The sequence below is a fragment of the Pholcus phalangioides genome, unplaced genomic scaffold (genome assembly GCF_987345545.1).
Source record: "Pholcus phalangioides strain wild (caught in Gottingen) unplaced genomic scaffold, Ppha-v1.0 ptg000016l_1, whole genome shotgun sequence".
Lineage (NCBI taxonomy): Eukaryota > Metazoa > Arthropoda > Arachnida > Araneae > Pholcidae > Pholcus > Pholcus phalangioides.
The window spans coordinates 6,439,599-6,460,184 of NW_028301609.1; the positions used below are offsets into that span (position 1 = coordinate 6,439,599).

Below are 20,586 nucleotides of genomic sequence, written 5' to 3' on the forward strand. Positions count from 1 at the left end.
CCCAATAAGCCAAGTGTCTTTGTGAAGAGGAGTAAGTACACATGCGTTATAACTCATTTTAGTTCGAGTTTGCACGTTTCTTCATCCGTTTAATAGCGGTACAATCAATTGAACTATTGAATTTCCGAAGTTATATTCAATGTTTTTTTACAGTGAATTTTCCACTGGTTTCATTCTGGATTGAGCCGAATCATTTGGCAAGGCAATCAGTCCAGTTATTTTTTGTATTGATTTATTTACGATTATCACTAATGAGAAATCTACAGATTATTGAATCTGAATTAAAAGAGACAACTACTAAACCACACATGCACCTCGTCCATATTCCTCTGCGGAACCTCTAACGAATTGGTACACGCGGGAATGTGCGTGTAGTGAAACCTGACGTGAAGTTTGTTTCTGTGTAATGCTTGTTGTGTGTAGTGCTGCCATCTGCCACCAGTTTTTCTTACTATGAGTGAAGTGTAATGATTGAATAATTTATCGTTGTAGGCCTGTTGCTCTCTGTGGCGAGACTTTTCAATGGGGAGGCCTCGAAGTTGGGAACCACAGGAAACCAACTTCAGCCGACCACCACTGCGGTGAAGGTGGGGTTTGAACCGACGCGAATCCGTCATTATGACCACTCGACCACCACAGTGGCATTAAAAGAGATAATCGAAACTTTCTAAATCGTTGAGCTAAATCAAGAGCATGGAAACTCTTTTCTCAACCCTTTAAGCGGCATTGACGAGATATCTCGCCTCTTCAAAAGCCTCTTATTTCAGCATGCTCATGACAAGCTCAGATATTTTTTAAAGTTGATTTCTCAATGCAACACTTCTCCCTATATCCCTTACTTTTTCACCTGCTGAAAATCGGAAGAAAGCCTACTTAATTAAAAAATATATGGCATTTAATGGGGGGGGGGAAGAGGGGTTTAGTGATTTCTGCTGTACTACTTTAAGGGTTAAAAAAATAATCTATTTTTTAGCCTTGTCCGAGGCCAACAGTTGGGGAACCACAGGAAACCAACTTCAGCCGACCACCACTGCGGTGACGGTGGGGTTTGAACCAACGCGAATCCGTCATTATGACCACTCGACCACCACAGTGGCATTAAAAGAGACACTCGAAACTTTCTATTGGAGGCCGGTATTACACTATAAAAGTTTTATAAAAGTTCTTTCATAAGACATAAAATTCGATAAATGCTACCAATAAGCTTTGATCGGCTGTATTTGCTCGGAATGTGACCGATAAGCTTATTAGTTGCATTTTTCAAGTTTCATAAAAAACATATGTCATCATAAAAATTGTGCAAGACCGGCATTACATTATAAAAGTTGTTTCATAAAAAAACTTGAAAAATGCAACTAATAAGCTTATCGGTCACATTCCGAGCAAATACAGCCGATCAGCTTATTGGTAGCATTTATCGAATTTTATGTCTTATGAAAGAACTTTTATGAAACTTTTATAGTGTAATACAGGCCTCCAATAGAAATTATAGAATATAACGCCTCAGAAATGTTTTAAACTATCTTTCAAAAGAAACACGTCTTAATTAATCTTAACTCACTTAAAATAAGCATTGTCATACTTTAATATTCAGGTTTCATATCAATAATCAGTCCACTGTTAAAAAATAAGTGATATAGGTTTTGTGTCTTTATCGAATTCCCTGTGTTGCTAAGAACATCTTTTGAAAAACATTGTTGCTTTGAATATAAAGCATTCTTTGTTATGAAGAAAATATTTTTGGGTAATTCTTGCATAGAGCTTTTATTACAAAGAACTTTTAGGATCATTATTACAAAAGAACAGTTTCTTTTTTTTTTTTTTCTTGGAAGATCATTGTGTTGCTGTAAATGTATTCTCACATGATTCTTGTCAAAAACACTTTTTTTAAGCTTTATTATTGCCGGAAATACTCTAAAAGCGTATTTTTACAGTGGACATTGCTGAAGTTCATTGTTGCTATGAGCATTTTTGAACGCTAATGCTGCCCCCAATTTGAATTGCGTTAAACTTGATGGGTATAATACGTATTAGTTTTGGCCATGGCTCCCACAAAGATGGGACTGACAGGGCTACAGCCAGGGGTGGGAGCATGACGATTCTTGTCAGTCTTTTTTTACCCACACTGTAATTCACTGTAACGGGACCCGTAGAAAATCTGGCCTGGAGGAGGGCATGGTTATTGCTATGGATGAAAGTCATTGATTGATATTTGGAATACTTGCTTCAGAGGTATTGTTGAATTGAAAATTCCGCATTTATGGCTTTCTGACTCCAAAATAACAGCACATGACTGTAGCATCCATGACCAAAAATACTCTTACGCGTTCATCACCTATGTATTTTTGCATCAGGGCCCGACAGGATGAATGTTCTTCTCTATTTTTCTCTGTGAAATGGTTGAGAACATCCCCCCCAATGACAAGTTGAGAAATGCTTTCGGAGGGAATTTATAGGGAAAGAATGGGAACGCACTATATAAGAGAACATTCTTTGCTCATCTCTTGTGACAAGGATTTTACAGAAATGGGGAAAGAGAAGAAATACCCATAAAAAAGGAAATGTGTTGAGATCTGCGTTATCTCTATAGTATTTCTTATTTTTTCTGATATAGTGTCCGTGTCTGTTGTAACGTCTTTGAAATCCCCATCATTTTCTTCCGTAGTGTCAGGTGACTACAGCGTATACAATGGGGAATACCATTTTGATTTGTCACCAGTGTGGTCTTCGAGCTTTTCCTTTGACCTTGTTTGGTGTACGAATAATAATAAAAAACTTGGTTTCACGTGGAAAAATGCCAATGTTATTTCTTTTGAAAAGCATTTTTTTTTTATTATTGTGGAATAGAGTTGTCATGTCAAATACTGAAATCGTGATATTGTTGAAAATAAAATATAACTTTATATCAGGACTATGGCAATATTTGGTTAGAATTGTGCACTTGCACAGGGCGGTGAATTTTCGATCCACAAAAAAAATAAAATTGTGTCTACAGTAACGTGAGCCTCCTTGAAGCGCGGGAGAGCACATACTTGACTGCTCAGTGGCGTAAAAAACTCCGTCTTATGAGTTTGATGAAATTTCGTCTCTCTCTCTCTAAGGGTGGGATTCACCGACAAGGTTTAACCTCTTTACGATCAGGGACTTATTATTGCGTCCTAACGTCAGTGGAATAAATTCAATCGAACTGACTGTTTCTTCAACATCGTTTTTTCCTCATGGCGAAGGTTTATTGTAACCATATGAGGCAAAATTATGTATCCCCCCCCCCCCCTGTTCTCCCACCACCATACGTGATATCTGAACTGTGGTAACGATCAACTGAGAGAACGATGTTAGTTTTGGTCAGCTTTTTCTCCCTCCTCCTTCTCCACGGCATTTCTTCTTCCCCCCCCCCACACACATATAATCTATCTTTGTCAAAACTACTCATTCTATTTTATACTGCACATAGAAGTGAGGGAGAGAACAAGTAAAATAAAAACTACAAAACGAGTTTGTAGGTGAAAAAGATAGGCACTGGTACACTAATACTCTTTTATACAATCATCTCTGTACTGTTCCTCTCCACCCCTTCTTTCTTTTTTTTTCTCATTTCTTCCTCCTTTTAACGTGGATGAAGGCTACCACATTTATCACCTATGCGTCTAATACAGATCATTCAAATTTATCGCCAGCAGCTTGTACGCGAAGAAGTTGAACTATAGTCACAATTTTTGGATAGGGAGATACACACGCGGATTGGTTAAAAAACTGAATTTAGCCAATCCGTGTGTCGTATCACTCCTATCCAAAAATTGTGACTATACTTCAAGCCTTATCGATGAGTACCACCCTAAGTAATTGATACGGTTAGCTAGTTGATAGCTTGGTCCGTTATATTTTCGCCGGGGCCTCCATACAGGGCAGAATTTCTCAACCAGTGGTTCCCGATACATCGCTAGGGAAGATGAGGATCGCTAAAAGATAGTGATGAATGGCAGTGCTGATAGCGATTTTAGTGGAAAACATCAATATCCTCATTATTTCAAGGGTTCCCTAGATTATTTCCAGATTCTGTATGTAACTTTATGTAGCTGCATGTAACTTTAAAGGTTCTCCTAGAAAGCTGGCACTGGTTCAAGGTTTCCATGAAACGTCGAAATCGTTTAAAGGGTTCCGTGAAACATTGATATCGTTTCAAGGGTTCTCCTAGAACGTTGATATCGTTTCAAGGGTTCTCCTAGAACATTGATATCGTTTTGACGATTCCCTATAACTTGGGGCATTACTTCGAGAATTTCTTAGAACGATATCTTTCAAAGCATTCCCTAGAACAGCGGTTCTCAACCGGTGCTCTTCGGAGCCCTTGGGGCTCCGAAGAGCACTCTCCAGGGGCTCCGCGGCCGCTTGAGGAAAATTTAAAAAAAACAGTAAAATTTAAAAAAATAATTATAAATAAATAGTAAAAATAAAACAGTGACTTGGATGAATAATATAAAAGTTAGCCTACGGGGCTCCGCCATAGAATTTTTAATTTAAACGGGCTCCGCGAGTCAAAAAAGTTGAGAACCGCTGCCCTAGAACAAATATACAGTGTTCTTCAAACGGCTTCTTAGAAATGAATATCATTTCGACGATTCTCTAATACATGGATATCTTTCAAGGATTCCCTTGAAAGCTCGTATTATGTCAAAGATTCCGTAAGAATAAAAAGGTTATGAAACACTAGCAATGGGATAAGAAGATGCACTTAACGTTCCTCGGAAACCTAACTGAGAAACGGTAATTAAGGTCCTTATTATTCTCTTGAATTAATTTGCTCAAGATTAAGTGAACGATGCGCCTGTTTACCTCTCCATCCTTATCTCACTTTCACTTGATTCTCACTGTCCATTACCGCACATTCTCTCTCTGTTGTTATCATCTCTCTCTCAGTGTGTGTGTTAATCTTGAAAATCTCGGCTCTCATCCCCCCTCACTCGCTCCTTTTTCCTGTTCTTAGCTGGTTAATGATCTCCATGCTCATATTTCAACAGTCCTTAATGAATGTGGTCAGCTCTTCTTCACCCATCTTCCCTTGATGTTTTACTGAGATTTCTTGCAAAGTGTTATATTCTCTGAATGTATACGTACAAATGCGATAAAAGTTTATGTAAATGTATTCCGTAAGACCCACGGTAAGTAGGCTTGACATCCTGGGCTTTTGAGTCGTCCAACCTTGAAAAGACCACTCCGCAAAATGTCGCATTTTTTAATGGGAGCGTCTTTTCTTGTGTTTTAAAAGGCTTGGCTGGTTCGTCGCATGTTCTTCGGTCAGGCCCATTAATTAGATACATCCAGTCACACAAAATGTAAGGATCCGCTTTGGATTTCAGAAACTCATTTCGCAGTCACCACTGAGTTACAATTATATTAACGTTGGTCGACAATACAGTAAATCAGAGGTGCAGAGCGGTGTACACACACACAACCGCCGGCTCGCGGGCCAAATGCGGCCCTCTAGCTGTTCTGGTAGAAAAATAACAATATGATCTATATACCAGTGTTTCTCAAAGTGGGCGATGGAATGGTCCACGCGGCTGATAGAAGCTACGTACTTAACATAGGATCCTATGGATTCACACTTGAGTTGGGGGTGATGAGAGAAAGAAATTTATGGTGAAGGGGACGATGGAACAAAAAGTTTGGGAAACTAATGATCTATACTATATTTTTCAAAACTTTTTGTTCCATCTCCCCTTTTTGCAGAAATGTTTTTCTCTCATCACCCCTGACATATGCGAACCCATAGGATCCTATGCTATACTCGTAGCTTCCAGACCATTTCATCGCCCACCTTAGGAAACACTGACCTATACCTAGGCTGACCATATCTCTTCGATCGAAATACGGGAAGTCGGGATCGATACAGACATCGGAAATTGTCGACAAAGGCACATAATGTTGCCATTCGTAGCAAAAAAAAATTTTCAAATTAGGCTGGGATTACTCTATAAAATATCTTTTACAAAATTTGGAAAAAAAAAAAAAGAACAACCAATAAGCCCCTGTTGGTTGTTCACTCGAATGTAAGCAATGCACTTATTGAATGCATTTTTCAAGTTTTATAAAAGGACTTTTTTTTATTAAACGTTTATGGTGTAAAACGGCCTTGTAGCCAATCAAATATTTAAAAGTTTGTGAAGTAGCCAACTATCGCTAAAATTGCTGGAAAAAAAAGTCTAATGATGTTAAATAGAGGGCTACTACAAGTCGCAATGGATTGAAATCGATACAAGTCGCCGCATTCGGCCCGCCAAGGGAGTTCTATCCGGTCCGCGAAAGGTTTTCAAGTAGAAAAATGTCATTATACAAAACACGATCAATGCCTAGGCTGTCCATATTTCTTTCATGAACATACGGGAAATCGGGATATCGCCAATCATCGCAAAAAATGTAAGTTGCCAATTATAGTCAAAGTAAGATTGCTAATTAGCTAATTACAACAAAAAAAATTTTCAAAGGCAAATGGAGTTGCCATCTGTCCCTAAACTTGCTGAAAAATCAATCAACAATGGCTGAAAATAGAGAACTACTGCAAGTCGCAATAACTGAAAATGTAATTCACCAAAAAACGTTAGCACTTGTGTATTAACCGTGCCATGGGTTGCCAACACGGTACAACGGCTATGTAAACGAAACAATTTTGACAAATATGAGATGAATACATCTATATGACTATAGTTAATTATGAGTGAGTCATAATTATACCATCTTGATTTCAAAAATTCAAGTAAATAAAGGAGGAAAAACAGAGCACTTTATAAAAAAAAAACAAGTTGGGACTGCCAAAATTACGGAAATGCTCCGTAAAATACAGGTCGTGACCCTGCACATATAAGTTTCTGGCCCGCGAGCTGCTGAAATACCGTATATCTGGCCCGCCGACTGAAAGCTGGTACACCCCTATCCTATGGTAATGAAATTGCGCTTGATCAAGAAGTCTACTTCAAGAGATGAATAGAATGAGTGGGAAAAAAAAACTTTTGAACTATCTGAACCTGATAACGTGGGATCTACCATCCAAAAAGGGAGTCCTTAGACCAGTGGTTCTCAACCTGAGGATCTACATGTTCTCAAACCTTTGCGGTCCTGTGAAGGAGCGCAACTCTATTCTAAGAGGGGGTCATGGGTGAAATTCAGGTGAAGGGGGACGACGACAAGTGGTGAAGGGAACCACAGATGTTAAGGAATAAAGCTTTCTCAAGGGTGTGTAATATTTTGGGGGAAAATGTAACTACTTTCACAATCCAGTAGAGCTGTCCGTAAAACTATGACCATCTTAACCCATTAAAATGTGGACATGACCCGAAACGAGGACTCATATTGAGGCAGCCATAATGAGATTTGGTACTGTCATTTTCGAATGTAAATATAAATATGTAAGCTGTTTAGCTAAGTATGTCCCCCCCCCCCAAGAGCATCAGAGTACCCGGGGATCCGTGATGTTAAGAAAGCCATGCATGAAACCCTCACAAGAAGGAAGCTCGCTGAACTCTAGCCCAAGATAGGCGTGGACCCATGCTGACGTGTCGGGAATGTCGGTTGTAGCTTCGTTAGATCGTTCCATGTTTCCCACAGACCTATTTTTCCCATTTAATTCTTCTCCAGGAAGAGGTGATCATACACTTTTTGTGGATTCGGGCCTAGTTAACACCATCTATAGCAGAAAGGCTCCGCGCGGAGCTCGTGACGTCATCTCACCTACAGCCATTGGATATAGCAGGCCGACTCATGCACACCATTTTTACCCTTTTTTGTAAATATCAATTGGCTTCAGGTGAGATGACCTTTAGTGACGTCACGAGCTTCGCGACGACACCTTCTGCTACAGATGGTGTTTCCCGGCCCAGGGTTCTAGGAATGAATTTTATCTACAAAGTTTTTATTCATTACTAGCAAAAATACCCGGCGCTGCCCGGGTTTTCAATTAGTGGGAGGATTGAAAAAGTGACCAACAATTCATTATAAAGGAATGAACTATAATACTGGCAGCATCAAACAAGTGACAAACCACTGTAAAGGCATGTGCATGTCTGAAACGCATTGTTAGGGAACCGCGACAACCGAAGTAAACATTCGGAAAGTAACTGTTGGGGCTCAAAAACCGTTGCTCGACGGTTTTTCACCCATTTCGGGCATTTGCCCTGCTCTGACGAACTGTTAAAGTAGCCTACGGTTCAATCCCGGTCTCGTTTTGTATATATGCAAAATTTGTGGTGACGATCGGTCTAAAATTGTTGATTTGTATATAAAGAACAAATATATACACACTTTCACATTTATATATAAGATAAATTAAGTGTTGATTAAATTCAATTTGAAAAATAGGAATGGGTCTCACTCTTGAAGGGGGGGGGGCGAGCACGAGACGAAAATATTGTCCAAAGGGGAGCCATGGGTAAAATAGGGTAAAAAAACGGTTGAGAAACACTACCTTTAACTAGACAACCATCAACATCCTACGAAAGCTGCAGACAGATAATAGTGTAACGGGCATTTGGCATTTGTGGTAGCGATGGGCCTCCAAGAGCACGGAGATCCATCTCTCTCTCTCTTTTCTCTTATCCGACCCGTACCACCCATTTCAGTTACGTTATCTCTCTCCCTCCGCGGCAATAATAACACAGTATCGGAAGCGGCCATGAAAAGTGGAGGCAGAACCCTTTGATGTCCTGTGCTTTTAATTACCTCATATAAATGAAGTCGGAACCCACACAAAAGGAGGCTCCTGCAGAAAAGGGCTCCTCCTTTATTACTCTTCCGTCCCGGGCCTTTTGTGTACGCGTATAATCCCCCCCCCTCCTACTCCTATTTCCCATCATAGAACTTTCAGGCTTTTGCAAACAATTGACTAGCATATACATCATGAAGGAAAAAAAAATCTAGTATCTTATTGGCTGGTGTGTGTGTGTGATCTCTCTCTCTTGCAAACTCCTGGGTAAACAAATAATTAGTGCTGATACACAACTCTTGAGATTGACTTGCGACCCATGGTATTGATTATTGTGGTTCTTTTTGCCATTATTATTATAGTTAAGGTTGAATCGATCGGTGTGGGAAATAGGACTTTTTTTTTTTTTTACTTAATTATTTTGCTGAAGAGCTTTTTGGCATCCCGTCATTTTTTTGCTTTTGACCGCTAATGAGGCTGGAAATATTCGTGGCTTTTTTTTATTATTATTCTTATTTAGATGTTGTTCGTGATATCTATTCACAGGTTTAATAACATCCCATTTTACTTTTATTTCCTCCCTCCCTCCATTCATGTGACACTTGTTTAATGGGGTATTATGTGGCTGTCATAAGGGACTCTCTCTCTCTCTCTCTTTTTGGCATCCAGAGGAGAAAGAGAGTCTCGAGATAGTGTGTATTTATTACACATTGTGTGTGAGGTGTATTTCTTTTTTTTTGTATTGCCGAAGAAACCTCATTAAGAGAATTATTTTTGCTCATTAATTTTACATTGTTGCAATTTTCATATTTTTGTTTGTGAAATAATTAAGTTCATGGGGGAAGAGATTTATTGAGTTTTTTTTTTTTTTCTCCTTTTTTCGTCTTAATTATTTCTGTGCATTTTCTAAATGAAAGTGCATGCGAATTTTTTTTTTTTTTTTTTTTTGGTCAGTTTTAACCGAAACTGACAATCGTACCCGGCTGGATCTCTATCGGACTTGAACTGAAAACTGCCGATATTTTTGTAGACAATACAAACTAGTGGTAGGTTGTTTTTTTTTTTGCCAAAATTGAGTCGCAAATATGGGCCGGTCTCTTTTTGAAAAAGAAAGAAAAAAAAAAAAATTGCCACGAAACCAAGCCATTTGATCAGAAAAAATACGCTCATTTCAATACTTATTTGCTGATTTTTTTTGCTACCAATGAGGAAATTATTTCCGCTGTTCAACCTGAGATTTTTGTAAACTCTGTGTGAAATTCTGGTATTTTTCTGTCAGTTCGTAATTATTTTTTTTTATTCTGAAATTCGTACGTCAATTCTGAATTTCCATTCATTGCGAAATTCTTTCATTTATTCTGATATTTTTTTAATTTGACATTCATTCATTCTGACACACAAATTCATAATTGACGTTCTCAATTATGAATTTTCACTGGTTTTGAAATTCTCCCGGCAATTCTGAATTTTCTTTTATTCTGGAATTGTTTAGTCGATTCTGAATTTCCATTGATTTTTAAATCTGACTTTCGTCAATGATGCAATTTTCATTGATTCTGAAATTCTTCCGGCAATAATGAATTTTAATCAACTTTTAAGTTCTTTTAATCGATTCTGAATTTTCATTGATTCGGAAATTCTCAAAAATTCTCTTCTACCTTTTTTGGATACTTTTTTCTAATAGGAAATATGTATATCTCCAGTATCAACGGTTCGCCAGTATTTTGTGGCCAAGGGATTTCAACCGATCACCCTGTATACTGTGCTCAAATTTCTGAGAACTCCACCGTATTAATTACGATAGTTCGTTGGCAATTTTTTAGGGGGGAAGAAATATTGAAATCAACACATTAACGGTACGTTACTATCCATCACCCACGTGGGGTTTGTCAGATCTTAATAGATCAGTTTATCGATGTACATAAATATTGATATCGTTATCGTGTTTTCTCATATCGGCACTGTATTCTTCCATACTAGGAACGCCGTCGACGCTAATTAACGTCGAGTGTCCATCAATAAGGCTACTCTTCGATCCCAGCGCGTTTAAGTAATTTAATATTCATGAATTATCGGGACTAGTTAGAATTTCTTAATGGCGCGGGGGAGAGGGGGAGGGTTTCCTCTTTCATCGTGCGCTCCCGATATTTATAATAGAATTTTCCGGGTCTGGCTTTCAATAAACTCTTATTGTCCGTAAAGGTTCCTCGCGTGGTGCTCTGAGAGAAATAACGAACCGTGAACGAAGACCTTTCGCTGTCAACGCTGCTGCCCCCTTGGAATTAATATGTATGGCAGGGGCCCTCATTAAACTAATTGAAGAAGTCAGTCTCGTGGCTTTGGTCCATTGTTCTTGGCACGGCCGTCTCTTATTATTATTATCATAAATATACGGTACAGTCGCTTTCGGTGGCTTCTTTCCCGTATTCGTCTCTTCCTTGGTGGTGTCTTTGGTTCCGACGGCGTGAATATTTTTCGTTCCGCGTGGGCAGAAATCTGAATTTTAACAGCATTATTTGAATAATGATAATATGGGATTTTTAGAAAACTCCAACGATATCTAACGCACACACCGTCATCAGATATCGGCCGTGTATTAAGTTATTCCGGGATTAAGCCACCAGACTGCTTATCTATCCGGAAAATTCAACACCGGAAAATTCCCCGACAAAATTTTACTGCCGCGCAATTCACGGCCAATAAAATTCGCTGACACACAATTCACAGAATGGAAAATTCATCGACATGAGAGAATGAATTATCGAGCGAACAAGTGAACGAATGAAAATGAGCGAAACTGGCCTGACGATAGATCTAGCTCGCTCACTCACTCACTCACAAGGTCACTCAGTCAATCACTAAGTAGTTCATTCTATCACTCACACTCTCGGGGTTGCTCACTGTATCACTCACTCACTAAGTCATTCACTTACTCCTCAGGTCACTCACTTGCTCACTTACTCGAAATATCACTCCCTATGTCACTCGATCACTCTTTCAGTAGGCCGGTCACTTGATCTCTAAGTTTCTCATTTACTCCCTAGGTCACTAACTTTGTCATTCACTCACTAGGTCACTCATTCTGGCATTCGCTCACTCACTAGATCCCTCAGTCAACCACTGTGTCGCTCATCATGACACTCACTCATTAGGTCACCCACTCACGCAGCACTGTGTCACTTACTCTATCTCTAGGTCACTCACTCATTCACTAGTTTGCTTACTCACCAACACTAACCACTCTGTCACTCACTGCATCATTGCGCGGGTGCGGTAGGTCGATAAGATACTCTCCTAAAGTACCAAAGGATGTTTAGAGGTGTCGCGAGTTCGATACCCCGTTCGTCCTTGTCAGAAAACTTTCCTGACACGGGTACAACAAAAACGATGACATGACCGCAGAAAAGGATTGCTACCGCAGGGAGTCCCCCCCCCCCCATTGAGGGGTTAACGTACCAACCTCCCAATGAGTATAAAAACAATCCTGACGTTCGGAATCGGCAATAAATAGTAGGTCCCAGTCTAATTAGCCATCGTATGCAGAAAATGACCGTGGTGCGACAAAAATGATCAAACGATCACTTACTACTGCATCATACAACTACTGTATCATTTAGGGCAGTATTCACCGACATGGTTTATTAAACTATAGTCACAATTTTTTGATAAGAGATCCACGCGATTGGTTAAATTCAAGTTTTTAAGCAATCTATTTTGATCTCTTATCCAAAAAAAGTGACTGCAGTTTAAACCATGTCGGCGAATACGGCCCTTACTGATTCACGCACTCGGTCATGCCTCGCTCATTTACTGACTCAACTCAAGTCGAACTGTTGTCGCTGGATTTCTCGTCGATGAATTGTTGGTCGATCACTGTTGTTGACTAAATTTTTCTTAAACCCTAGGCTGGGATCTTATGCATAGGCGGAGATAGACTTGGGGGCGTCACGGTCATTATTGCTGGGGGGGGGAAGCACGATTATGATGTCAATTCATATATACATTAGATCAGTCGACTCCACCTTTGACGTTGGGGGCAATGCCCCTCCCCCCGTATCTCCGCCAATGATCTTATGTAATCGTGATTATGTAATAACTTTTTGGATAGCAACTCTGCCCCCACCCCAAAAAAAAAAAATTCTTGAAAATAAGGGCGCCAGAGACCCCAAAAAAACTCGTTAAGACGGCCTTATCGCTGGCAACCCTGAAATATGCTCGAACTAGAATAATGCTTATCCTTATTAAATGAGGTGTTTATTTGGAATCTCGATAAACAACGCGTGAGAGTACGAAGCACGCAATCGGTGAAAAATATCGTGCACTATTGGGTGCTTGTGAACAATAGTTTGACGATGCCTGTGTAGCATAGGCGAGATAACTTTTGTACAGACTGTCATCGATTTTCTCAACTTTGTAATGAATTTGGATGTAAGGTGAATGCCGATGTAGAGTCAAATCACAAGATGGATGTACCTCATCCTCACCCCGAATGACGTTTTTTTCCACGATCAACATCAATCGATGAATTTCGATCGGTACGGAAATTTATCTTCCACGATTCCATCTGATGACTGTGTTAGCGATCTGTGTCGTGGTTCCAGTCACGCTTCATAATCTGTAACGATACGTGACTTCGTACGAGGTGAAGTTACGCTTCCTTCAAGCATTGGATTCATTTCGGCGAGTATTACACGACGACTTCTTTGGTATTCCTCTGATTGATCGCCCCGTATCGATTTTTTTTTTTTTTTTTTGCACTCCATTGTCCATTGATTAATCACTCTCAGCGACTTGTCTCACTTATTCAACATTGATAGTATTACTCGGTGCTCAACTGGTCGTTCAACCGAATCTTGTAGCTAGAGAGTGACTGCGTATGACTCCGATTCTATACGGTCGCATTTGATTATTCGATTGATTATTGACCCCTTGTTTCGATCGGAACCAACTATGCGATTTTTCCATTGTCTTTTCTATTTTCCATCTTAGAGGGAAGATCGATCGTAGAGCGGTACTGACGGATCAGTACCGCTCAAATGTCTCAGAAAAAAAAAATCGTGCAATTATGTCTCCGAGAGACGTCAATGACATCGGCCAGTGACTTGATTAATCGGAAGATGAGGGAAATGAATGATGGTTCGTCGCATTTTTCTGGTTATATTTAGCATCCGATTGGTACAAGTCTGGTGATGATAATGATGTCGATTTTTTTTTTTTTTTTTTTTTGCTGCAAACGTGCGTGGAATTCACTGGAGATGGGAGAGGAGGGGATGCCCTAGAACGCTGACATGATCTGCATTATCTTACTCCTGCTGGAAACAGATCGTTAACCTTAACCAGCTCCGAGACAAAACAATGTGAGCATTTCCTACTTCAACTCCAAAAAAACTTTTGTTTTCGTTCGTTACTTGGAAGAGCCTATCTGTAAGCAGCAACATTGGCTTTTTTTTTATATATTTTTGACACCTGATTGATTGAAGAGTGTTGCCCTAACAAGTTCTCCATTGTTTGGTTGCAAAAGGCACCTTTACATTACACGAAATTGTATGCCGTGGTTCTCGATTCCATATTGAATTCGGATCGTTTCTTTGGTTGCTCAGAGGATCAATTCGAATAATTAGCTCAAACCGTATTCCCCCGCATTATCCAGCATCCCATGAAACTCGAGGGGGACGCAAGCTTTTTGATTGTTGGAGTCCAATCCGTTCCCATAATAGCTAATAATAAGCTAACGGTCGACAAGGTCTATTAGACTGCAGATAGCGGGTCTGGACAAACATAAAACGCCGGGGTGCCATAGCGACAAAAAAAAATTAGCATTAGCGCCCGAAATATTATTTGTGCGGTTACTAAATTGCAGGCTGAGAGCAATACGAAATGTTTGGAATTTATAGCAGCGTATGTGCCAACATGCAAGAGGACTATGCCCTGAAAAAAGCAAAAGAAACATTATTTTGGACCACACTTTCACACTTTTCAATCCTTATAACACGCTACTAATGCGTGTTATAAGGAATTGAAAAGTGTCTCTGGGGTATTGGTTAGTGCACTTGTCCGTTATGCAAGAGGATCCGGGTTCGATTCCCAGAGGAGACGAATCACTTTTCTTTCCAAATACCAGTTTCGGCATAACATCCAGAAAATTCGATTTCTCAGTATATTATTTTGGACCGTTCGTGTATAAAAATGTTCTGACGTCTGGAATTTTTTGCGATTTGTCCAGCCCTGGCAGATAGTGCTTTGACGCTTCATATGCTGCTCATAGGAGCCATGATACGATATTTAATTCGTGTATCTGAACCTAGTGAGTTAGAAAATTCGTCACTGCCCCCCCCCCACCCCCGGGGACTCGAACCCCGGTCTCTCGCTTGCCGGACGGTCGTGTGCTCTACCATCTAAGCTATGGAAGCAGATAGAATATTTCAACCTTCGAGCGTATATGTTTTGAAAGGCTCCGTACATGGACGGTGGCAGCAATCAACTATTGAAATATTCTACCTGCTTCCATAGTTTGCTTAGATGGTACAGCACTCGTCCGGCAAGCGAGAGCTCGGGGTTCGAGTCCCCGTGGGGGCAGTGATGAGTTTTCTTCCTTGTAATCTTTATTCCAAAAATCCATTGAATTGGCTAGATGCAAGATTCATTGAAAAACTGGTTATTTGTGGAGATGAAGAGAGTTGCTTTTTTTTTTCCAGAATACGTGACTGGGATTTCCCGGCATGGCGGCAAATATGGCAATATGGATGTTTCCAGCATGCTGGTCTCTCTCGATTTTTCCCGACATGCCGGCTAGTGCGGGGGGAATGCAGTTAATGTGTCAATGAAAATACTGGTGTCGTTTTGATTATTATTCACTTATGATTGTTTTTATTTCTGTCTTTTTAGGATCCTAGTGTATAAGGATGATATCGAGTGTCCGGCATCCGGACGATGGCCGATTATGACTTCCTGTTACCGGACGAATGGGACTCGACCTGGGACGAGGTCATGTCACCGTCGCCCTGCGAGTGCCCGACGGGACCGCGCCAGTTCCTGATCCCGCCCCCTCCGCCACCCCCTGCCATGGGGGTATGCGGGGGCTCGCCCCTCGGGGCAGACAGGGGAGACGCCGCCGGGGGAGGATACTTCTGTCACCTGGAGCCGATGGGCGCCGAGTTCACCCAGGCCGGGTTCCCGTCTCTGCCCGTCATCGCCGTGTGCTCGTCCGTCGTCGTGGTTGCCGTCCTCGTTGCCACTTTCCTCATATGGAGGTAAGGATCGTTCTTATATTATTTTGCACTGTAACCAATCTCGTTCGGTTATTCTTGAGCTAATCTTTCTTCACTCGGCTGTACTGATGGGGGTGAACTTTTAAGTTTGGATATAGGAAAAATACTCTTCGACTGAGAGAGAACGTCTTCAGCTTGATAAGGCCGCAGTAATTTAGTAAACTCATATTCTATGGGGATCGATCAAATGATAAGATTACGATAAAATACACGTTGTAGTTACAACTTACTGGCTTGGGCCTGAAAGCGAATATCCCAGCCGGTGTATGTGGTTTTGGAAAAAAAACTTGGACTGTTGGAGGCAACTAATCTTTATAATTGTTCAGCTCACTGTCCGAAGCATGCATCTTCCCTTCCAAATGATTGTTTTTTTTTATAAAGAAAGGGAGCAAAGACTGTAGAGCGGTAGCTTCAATACTTCCCAGTGAAATTTGGAGAATATCGGTTGTTTTTGTGTGTGTAGAAATTGACAGTACCACGCTCGAAATTCCGGAACGTTTGCTCTTTGTGCGCGCGATACGGATGTCGCTGTGTCTTTATTTCCACTTTTGACGGTATCTTCGCGTTCAACGGGCTCGATCAGCAGTAGTCCGTGTTCGGTTTGAAAGAAAGAAAGTAGTCTATGTCAGTGGTTCTCAACCGGGGGTCATATGTCCCCCCTAGTGGTAGTGGGATGCTTCAAGGTTGAGATGGTCCTAAATAGAAATCGGACTATTAGGGAGCTCAATAAATTTTAGGCCAGTGGTCTGAAGGTCAATCTTCTTTGCAAAATTTTCGTTCAATATAAATTCACTGAAAAAGTCAATTCAGATCTTGCTTTTAGATGAAGATCGAAGACTCTGGGTAAGACAGGGGAGCCACGAGAAACAAAATATGCTTCAAAGGGGGCCACGGGCAAAAAAAGGTTAAGAAACGCTAGTCTATGTCATGCATCGCGAGTACCGACCAGGGTTCGAACCTCCACCGTCACTAGTGGTGGTCGGCTGAAGTAGGTTTTCTGTGGTTACGAATTTCTAGCAGCGAATGCGAGCCGATTACTAAATTAATTACTACCGACCCTCGGAAGAGTCTCGCCACAGAGAGCAACAGGCCCGCAACGATACAGTTAATCAATCATTACACTTCACTCATAGTTAGTCCTAGTTATAGTCCCCGTTTTGCTTTAGTTTTGCGACGTGCCCGAGTGGCGCAATGGTACTAACTGAAACGCCTACCACCATGGTGGCTGCCGTCGGGTCCGTGAGTTCGATCCAAAGGGATTGACATAGATAACAAGTTATTTCCCTACCGAACCTGAACCACCGATAGATGGCGGCTTCAATTCCGACCAAACTCGATCGGTAGTAAACTGCCGTATGGTGATAATGGCCGGAATCGGTATGCGGTAAAATAGTGGTTTTGCCAATTACGAAAATTTTTCTAGACGTCTTCGTCCACGAATGACTTTTGAAAATTTCGCAAATTTGAATGAGGATAAGATTGTGAAAGGAAAAGGATAATTTCCCCCCACATTTACTGATACGAAGGGCACTGAAACATGCTCAGCCATATTGGATTTCTTCCCCCTCCCCTCCCACCTTCTTCGTTCGACTATTACTATAACTGTATTATTATCTGCCTCGTTAGGAGCGGGGGGGGGGGGAGGGAAGTGTGTGCCAAAGAGTTCTTCCCAATATTCACGCGTTTCTCCTTATTTCTCTCTCAAAAATTACTTCGAACGCCCTCGTTTTTTCAAAGAAGAAAATTTCCCGTCCTTAATTTCTGTGGACATTAAGTGTAACGTAATGACCCTCGAAGACCATTTGCAGGTTCCATAATGACCAGAATCATCATCATCGTCGTCGTCGTCGTCATCATGGAAACACGGTCGGGAACCCTCCCATTAACCGAAAACAGTCGAATTTATTCTTGAAAAACCGTGACTTTTCGTTTTAAAGTGACTTCTTCCACCTTCCCCCTCCCCTAGTGTGTGAAATAGTTTTATTTTTCGGTCCATTATTGATTAATGTATTAAAAAGAAATTTAATTATGAGGCTATTGAGGTCTTCCCCCCACTTTCATAACCGTCAATGACCCTTAATTCGTTCAGAATAAGAAATATTTCTAAACGGTCTTTTTTTTTTTTCCTTTTAAATTGACTTTTTTCAATGAAAATGAGGGAATTGTGTGCGATTTTCATCGACAGAGGGAGCGAAAAAAAAAAATAGAATGAAATTTTTTCCGGAGAGAAAATCTCGAATGTTCCATTTTATGACTCATTTTGTTTTTTCCTACTTTTACCCCTTTTCCGTACCCGTGATTATTTATGGTAATGATGCACCGACTAATGGTAATGTAATGGTTCCCGGAAAACGGCGATTTGCGTGACAGAATTGTACTAATATTTTAAAGAAATGAAATTGTTTCCGCTCTCTCTTTTTGTTTCGTGAAATCGCCGCCAGGTGTTGCTGAACACTTTTTTTTTCTGTTTTTCTTTTTTTTTTTTTTTTGCTAATTCCAGATTGTTCGTTATAGCTGTTATTTAAATGTATATTAAGGTTGGGAACGTGACGTACTCTTTAGGGACGTAAGTCACTCTAGTTGAGAGAAAGTGGTTCTTGTGTCTTCGCGTGCGGCTCTGATAATGATAATAATGAGGCGTTGATCGGTTTGCGGTCGTTTCGAGAAGAGCATGTGATGTCTAATTGAGCGAAATAATCTCGGTTCGTATTTGGTAGTTATGGTCAGCAGCATAAAGCTCAAATTCAGTGTGTGTTAGTTTTCAAGTTTCTGAAGCCAGAGTAATATTTTCCGTGTGTGATCTACAGGGTGGCACAAAAATTCGTAAATAGTTTTAAAAAATGAAAATTGAAGGAATTGGGATATTTCAATGTGGGTTGCGAAAAAATTATTATCACTAAAGGGCATTGTTTTTGGGACAGAAGAAAAACTAATAGTTCGAATCTTTGTCGGTACAGGGCGCTGCACGTCTGCCCGGCAGGAGGTGATTGTGCCTAAACCTTTTTTCAATCTCTTCCGCGTCCGAAGCGTCAGCCGGAAGTTTGTGGCTGAGGTAAAGCAACTTCACCTACTGTGGTTCATCCACCAGTGTCAACATCACAATGAAAATCTTATTTAACCCTTACAGCGGCAATCCCGAAATATCTCGTTGTCTTGAAACCCTCTCATTTCGACAATCCGAGCCCAGCTCTGTACAGAGAGCTCTGTCTGATATTATGCTTTATTTCCCCTTTTATGTTTTCCAGAATAGCAAAATTCTTGCTAATTCTGTGATCGAAATTTCCAATGAGAATTTTTTTAATAAAATCAAAGCAACAATTGTTTCGATGAAATTCTGTCTACAAAACAACTCTATCCACAATGCTTTTAAACAACTCTATCGACAATGCTTTTAAACAACTCTATCGACAATGCTTTTAAACAACTCTATCATCAATGCTTTTGTGTAGAATTAGCTGCAATGGTATTGAATAAAATTCTATCAACAATGTCTTTGGATAAAATTCTATCAACAATGTCTTTGAATAAAATTCTATCAACAATGTCTTTGAATAAAATTCTATCAACAATGTCTTTGGATAAAATTCTATCAACAATGTCTTTGGATAAAATTCTATCAACAATGTCTTTGGATAAAATTCTATCAACAATGTCTAGAATTTAGATATAGCGCATCACCATATAACCGATTTTTACACAATTTCACCAATTTTTTATTTACTCCTAGAGCCTGGTGCGAGATAAGCTGATATATAGTCATACAATTCTTCTGAAGTAAACTTGCAATGTTATAGTCTTTTTCAACAGCTTTCAGCATTAAGAAGCTAGCATTTTAAGCATTTAGAAAACAATAATCCTTTAGAGAAAAATGCATTTGATACAGCAGTGTTTCTCAGCCTATGGTTCGCGACGATGACATGGGGGGTCCGCAGGCATACTTCACACTTCAATTACAACAAATGAATAATTTTTTATTCAGTTAAAATTGATATTAATAATCGTTCGTTTCATAATATATAATAATATGCGTAATATAATCCATATGCGTTCAAATAAAAATTGCACCTTTCATATTATTAGCTTCACCATACATCATCAAGGAAAATGCGGGAAATTGCAATCCTAAATACGGGATGTTCCTAACTGTAGTCTAAAGATTTTTTACGAGTTGGCTGTTTACTGCAAAAATGAATGAAGGTTGGGAAATAAAGAGCTGCTACAAATTACAGTAAACTATTATGTTCAAATGACTAGATGACCATATTTCATTGATAAAAATGAGTGGAATGGGCTTTTAAATACGTTAAAATACGGGACGTCACCAATTGCCATCAAACACGTTGCCATAAGTCGACAAAATCCCCCTGTTGTAGTTAGAATCACTGAAAAATTGAGTGGGGGGGACGTTGAACCTGTCAAACATGTGAGATGAACTAGCTGTATTTACAGTTAAAATGATCATAATAAGTTGGGAAAACTCCGTTTAATTCACAATTTTTTAGTAAACATTGCAAATTAAAATATGCATCTTTGGAAAAAAAAAACGGGACAAATGTATGAATGAAATCGGAACTTAAAATGCAGGAATGTTCCGTAATGCTGGATACACACACACAGGCAAGT

The 20,586-nt window shown here is 40.0% G+C and overlaps 1 protein-coding gene across 2 annotated transcripts in view; it reads left to right on the plus strand.

The window, feature by feature from the left end:
• Window positions 1–20,586, plus strand: part of LOC149074940 (uncharacterized) — a 153,305-nt gene that overhangs the window by 85,364 nt on the left and 47,355 nt on the right. For both annotated transcript variants that reach the window (XM_089245891.1, XM_089245892.1), the window contains exon 2: window positions 15,581–15,945. In XM_089245891.1, coding sequence (XP_089102017.1) covers window positions 15,626–15,945 — 320 coding nt within the window. In that variant the 5' untranslated portion in view covers window positions 15,581–15,625. The remainder of the gene's footprint in view (window positions 1–15,580; window positions 15,946–20,586) is intronic.